Below are 6,366 nucleotides of genomic sequence, written 5' to 3' on the forward strand. Positions count from 1 at the left end.
TATCTCCACACAAAGTCTAGTGGATACATTTTCTTTGTTCAAAGCTTAGTTGGCTTCACATATTTCAAATCAGTTAAACCTGAAAAGGAGTGGAAATTGAGTTATCAGCTGTTAAAGTGTGTATACATAATATACACTTTGAATAATTATAAAGGCAGTCTTGTACTTCAACTGCATTTTTAAACTTCCAGGAGCATTTAGGATGAATTTTCTTTGTTCAAAGCTTAGTCTGGCTGAAAAGAAAGAAACATCAATTGAGCCAGCAGCTGTTAGAGTGTGTGTACATGTTTTGGGACATGCTGTCTATCCTGTCTCGCCAGAGGGACCGCTATATCTTTATTCTTTTTTAAAAGAACTTTTTGCTGTTTAATAATTCACAGATTTTTGTGCCAGGGTTTTATAAGCACCTAAGCAGTTACCTTACTGCCTTCTGTTAATTCTCAGCTGTTTTCCAGAAATGATAGGATTTTCTGTCTGTGATGTTGTGCTAATACTAGTGCTGTATGAATACTTGGGGATTCCCTATATTAAAGATTCCTTGCATTATGTTAGCCTATCACACTTGTCTGTCAGACATCTGAAAGCAGTCAGGGACCACTCTTTGCTCTGAGATGTTACTTTAGAACTTGGCTCTGTGACGGCACTGACAGACTCCTGGGATTCCATAATCTCTCAACATTTTGCAGACCTGGGATCCAAGACAGTATCTTAGCTAGTTTAAAAGATGTTTTGACATCAGATTTCATAGATTATGGACACAGAAGTAGAGTGGGGGAGAAAGAGAGAGAGAGAGGGTCGGGGGAGGCAGGCGATTTTAATGAATGAATATAAAGCAGTGTTTTAGAGGAAATTAGGGATGATGAGCAGGAAAAGTGGAGGTTTATTAGATGCTTTTTTTGAGTAATCAAGGGGAGGAGGTGATGAGGACTCTGGACCTAGTTGGCGGAGTGTTGAGATATAATTGACAAAAAGCATTTTTTAAGGGTTGATGGTTGATTGGAGAGGGCACCACAGTATAAAAGTCAGTTGTGACTACATTATTTTGTGGTCCCTTTGGTTGTAAAGCTATTTAGAGCAGCCTGTAATTCGGAATGGAGATTGGACTTTGAGAATGGCCCAAGTGGGCCATTGGCAGGGAAGCAGGTGGGCACTCAGAATTGCAGAGGCCTGCAGAGAGCCTTTGAGGACAAGCCCCGTTAGGCACTGGGGGGGACAGGGGCTGGGTGTTGTGCAGTGTCCTTGTAATTGGGTCAAAGTTTCTTGGTAAGTTTACATGGGAGGACAGGGGAGATGGCTGGCAGCCGTGATGGGGGCTGAGTGAGCACCGGCAAAGCGGACATATTGTATGTACCTTGGACAGTCATGGTGAAGTGTGGTGCAGTGGGACCCCAGCTGGGTTAGGGTGGCCTCCTGCCAGTGACAAACTCAAATTCTAGGAAAGTACATGAGTCCTGAGATTCTGAATTTTAATTTTATGGCAGACATTTTTTTTTTGGCTATTAACCAGAAAATCTCATTCATTAGCAACTTCACTTATGTTTTATAAGAGTAAGCGTGATAGTGGTCTTAAGGGCCTACTAAGCTTCATTTTCTTGAGCACTGAATGTTTGGGATATTTTAATTACATGTGGCTATTTTGTTAATAAGGATTTTGATTAATTAAAACACTATTCTTTTAATCATATTCTCTTCTATCTCATTTAATGAAATTTAAATTTGGATCTGTGCTGAAATAAACACAGTGCTGTTTAAAAAATGTTTCCATTCAATAATTGCTGCTTTAAATTTATATGTTTGTTTGTTTTTCATAATGAATGAAACATCTAGTTGGAAGAGAAAGTAATGTTAATACCTTAAACATTTTTGCAGATGAACAAGAAGATGAAGATGCCATAGTCAACAGGATTTCGTATGTATTTTAAAGTTTAATTGTTTTGTTTATAATTCTGGAGTCATAAATTCTCAAAATTTAATTCTACCTTTTGGGCAGAAATATGGAAGAAATTTACGTAAGGTATTACAACACTTTCATCAATATTAATCCTATCCTCAGAAAACACACATAGGCAAGTATGCATGAATAATGAAGGATTGATTATCTCCTGTTAAATTAGCTTATTTAAGGAGCTGATAGATTTTTTTTTGTTAATCCTCACCCAAGGATATATATTTTTTTCCACTGATTTTTAGCTGAAGGGAGGGAGGGAGGGAGACAGAGACACATGGATTGGTTGCCTCCCTCACATGCCCCAACTGGGATCGAACCTGGGGACCCTTCAGTTCTCAGGCCGACACTCCAACCACTGAGCAAGCCAGCCAGGTAGGGCAAACCGACAGGTTTTAATTTCAGAAGATTTAGCCTGGAAATGGGCTTCAGGTTGGGAAAGTTGCTGGGCCATTAAGAAAGCACGCTCCCGGCTTCTGAATGGTCTGCTGAGCAGCCTGGACGGGTCTAGAGGAGGAGCGCCATCTGTCTGGTTACAGACCTATGAGCAGGGCCATCTGTCTGGTTACAGACCTATGAGCAGGGCGGTAGTCCTTTCAGGGCCCAGAGCTCTTCTGCTATGGATGCTGTGATACAGGATAGAAATACCCTTTAATTTTTCTGAGGAATCAAACTACTCTAGGTGGAAAGCAGTGAATTCTTTTCTATCAGGTTTGCTCAATGAAACTGAAATTCCACAGCTTTGCCTACTACATAGGAGACATCTGTTTTTTGATTGTTTTCATTGCTACTTTAAAAATGTTTTGAAGTAGTCACAAAGTTGCAGGAAAGTTAGAAATACAGTACAGACTTTTGTTCCCTGAGCCCTTGGAGAAGTTGCTGACCGGATGCTCCATTTCTGCAGGATACTTTTGTATCTAATTCCTATAAACAGTGAATTGTCCTGCAAGTCCACCATACAGCCACCAGCATCACGAAGTTGGCATTGACACAGTTCCAGCTGTGCTGCGTTCCAGTTTGCTGTTGTCCCCGTGATGTCCCTGGTTAAGAACCCCACACTGCAGGGAGCAGCTGTGGCCCTGTGGTCGCCCGCAGACGAAACTTGACTTCAGTATTTCCTTTGACTCCCTGACCTTGTCAACACATTTGTACATTTCAGGCCGGTCATGTGGTTTGTATGTTGTCCCTTCATGGTTAGTGTCAGATTACCCAGCTTCTGCTGAGGTGCTGGGGAGGAGGAGAGGAGAGGGGAGGGAGACAGACAGCATGTTCTCTCTCTCTCTCTCTCTCTCTCTCTCTCTCTCTCTCTCACACACACACACGCGCGCGCATGCACACGCTTCCCCCTACACAGGAGCGTTACTCGGCCATGAAGAGGAATGCAGACACCTGTTACCACATGCATGAACCCCTAAGACATGATGCTGGGTGAGATGAGCCAGTCACCAAAGGTCACCAGTGTTGATTCCATTTATGAGAAACGTCCAGAATAGGTAAATTCAGCAAAAGCAGATTGGCGGTTACTAGTGGCTGAGAGGAGGAGAATGGAGAGAAACTGCTTAGTGGGTTTGGGGTTTTACTTTGGGGTGGCGAGAATGTTCTGGTTGCACAACACTGGTAATGTTCTACATCAAAGTGGTTGATTTTACTCAATAAGGCAATGCTTTCAACTAACAAAGGATTTGATTTATTACTGAAAAATGAGTGTGGACGGATCCTGCTGCACTGGATTTGGATTTAAATTATTTGAACACCCAGGGAAAGCAGCTGTGACTCCATCCTGGGTGTTCTCTATGTGGCTTTATACTTAGGCCCAAAACGTGATGCTTTAAATATGCAGGATTAGGGATCTTAGGTTTCAGTCCCAGCACCATGACATTTGGGAACATTCTCTGTTCCTGTTCCTGCTCCCGTAAAAACACAATAACACACTCACTTCAGAAAGCCACAGAGGGTCCCACACTGGCTGTCTGGTGGACAGGAACTGTGTCCAGCGAAACCTTCCAGGTTGAAGTACTGAGGTTGCGCCTCTCTCCTCTGCGTGGTCTCTGTTCCACTTTCGTGGTACAATTACTGAAATGCATTTGTGGATCAATAATTTATGAATCGATTAGTGCCGGTCATTTGACCATTCCTCTTGCAGTATAATTTAGGAAAATATGCTGTTTCCTGGTGGCAAGGCTCTGGAGGGGCCCCGCCCCTCAACCTGATTTGGCCAGGCGGCGCGGTGTGTCCGAGTGTCATGTGATGACACGGGCACCTTCCTGAGGGAGATGCTGTGCACCCACTGCAGAGTCAGGAGGCAGCCTGGAGGGGGAGGCACCCAGTCCAACCACTGGACCCCTCACCCAGGGCTCTTTCTGTCGCTCACTGCCTGTTCTTCCTTCTGTGATGGGATGAGTGAGAACTAGCCCTGGGTTCAAATTCTGAACCCGGATTCATTTGAGTCCAGGCAAGATGGAGAGGCTGAGACTTGTGTTTGGCACGTGAGCTGGGCGTGCGCCTGCTGTGTGGTGCTGCTGTGCGGATAAACAGCACAGGCACAAGCAGGGTTCGGGCTTCTGCACGGTGGCCGTGGTCTCAGGGTCGTCCCCTGCGCCCTGACCCTCTTCCTGGCCTTCCTTCCTCCCACTGAAGGGAGCTGTGGGGCCACTGGAGAGGGTGAAACAGCAGAGGCTGAGCCTGAGCAGGAAATGTGAATGTGGCCAGCGTTCTGAGAGCTCTGCAGTGCGGTGCCTGCTAGCCGCCTACACAGAGAGGGCTCCAGGGTGACTCCAGCACTGCCCGCATGGAACCCCTCCAGAGCCCACTTTCATGTTCTCGTTTGCTCCTCAGGGCCTTCATTCTGCCCTCTGTCTGTCTCCTTGTGCCCCCAGATTAACTCCCTCTGCCCTCCCCAACCAGAATTACGCTTGCTCACAGCGACTCTCGGCTTGTCACTGGATTGGAATAGAAGTGGTTGATGTAAAATGCATGCCTAACTGGCGAAACAGCCTGTGCAGAGCATGCCGAGCCCACGCAGGTGAAGAGAGGGCCTCGCACGTGTCCCACCCTGGAGGGTGGCTGGAGTGGACTAAGGGTTTGAAAGCAGGGAGGAAAATTCCCTGCAGAGGGCGATCCTGGCATGGGGTATCACCTGAGGGTGAGGAGGGACACCACATGGTTTGGGGGTGCTGTACCACAGGGAGCCAGAGCCAGTGCAGGGTAGGGAGGGTGTCTGTGCAGGATGGCAGAGCCCTCGAGGCATGGCCTGGCATGGGTGTGACAGCTCAGGTGGGGGGGGCATAGGGCAGAAAGGTCTAAAATGGGGGGTCACCTGAGCAGCAGGCACCTCTGCATAGGATGGGTGTCAGTGTGATGGGAGACTGATCGCAGATGTGGGACTGGTCCATTAGAGATGACGGGAACCAGTCCCAGTCGGGGAGAGGAGGACAACGAAAGGGAACACTGAGTTGTCGCAGTGGAGTTGGGGGTATTACTGTGGCCTCATGGTTCTCAGTACAGAGAGTTACTGGGTCACTGCAGATGTGCGTGTGGGTGCGTGCATGTACACACAGCACCAGTGCATCCTGGGTTGGCCTGCCACTGGGCCCGGGAGCGCAGCCCCCAAGAGCAGCGAGTGCCTCTGAGTACAGCTTTCAGGACAGGAGCAGTGCCCCGGGAAGCACTGGCTGCAGGGCTTCCGTGTACCTTGTCCTGTGGGGCGCAGGGACGTGACAGAGGATGAGTGCGCATGTCAGAAAGACTCCGGCCTTCAAGGGCTTTCTCGCCAAACCAGGGACAGTCAGATCATCACAGTAATGGGTGTAACGGATCCTGCACAGATGAATTAGTGCCTGAGTGCCCATGGCTGTCACCAAAGGGATAGGTTGTTTGACCAGGAACAGGACATGTTCTTGGTTTCCTTAGCTTCCCACACAGTGCTTATGATGAAAGGGAGGAGTAGCTTTAGCTTGGAGGGTCCTGGCAGACACCACCTTGAGCAGTGATGAGAGGACGTGACCAGTATGGGACAGGCAGAGAGTCAAGGCCATTGGAGGGCCTGCCGTGAGAAGTCCAGAGATGGTTGTGACAGTCGTCTCATGGACATGGCGGCCTGCAAGTGTCACAGCTGAACTCCTTGTTCCTCCGCTGCAGCCTCCTCCATCGTGGCTGATTAGTGCGACTGTCCACATCCTCAGGCTAAAACCCAGGAGTGGTTCTTGACCCCTCTCTTCCCACACAGGTACTGCGGTTCTGTCCACAGAGCCCTCCGTGCAGAAGGGGCATTTCTTTCTTTTTTTTTTTTAAATTAAATCTTTATTGTTCAGATTATTACATTAGTTACTCCTTTTTCCCACCATAACTCCCCTCCACCCAGTTCCCACCCCACCCTCCGCCCTCACTCCCCCCCCACTGTCTTCATCCATAGATGCACGATT

The 6,366-nt window shown here is 47.6% G+C and overlaps 1 protein-coding gene across 7 annotated transcripts in view; it reads left to right on the forward strand.

Moving 5' to 3' along the window:
* Positions 1 to 1,866: 1,866 nt before the first annotated feature.
* LMBR1 (limb development membrane protein 1) overlaps positions 1,867 to 6,366 on the forward strand; it is a 114,786-nt gene continuing 110,286 nt past the window's right edge. For all 7 annotated transcript variants that reach the window (XM_015570940.1, XM_015570944.1, XM_015570941.1 and 4 more), the window contains exons 1-2: positions 1,867 to 1,909; positions 3,300 to 3,438. In XM_015570940.1, the coding sequence (XP_015426426.1) occupies positions 3,419 to 3,438 (20 nt within the window). In that variant the 5' untranslated portion in view covers positions 1,867 to 1,909; positions 3,300 to 3,418. The remainder of the gene's footprint in view (positions 1,910 to 3,299; positions 3,439 to 6,366) is intronic.

Source organism: Myotis davidii, unplaced genomic scaffold (genome assembly GCF_000327345.1).
Source record: "Myotis davidii unplaced genomic scaffold, ASM32734v1 scaffold747, whole genome shotgun sequence".
Lineage (NCBI taxonomy): Eukaryota > Metazoa > Chordata > Mammalia > Chiroptera > Vespertilionidae > Myotis > Myotis davidii.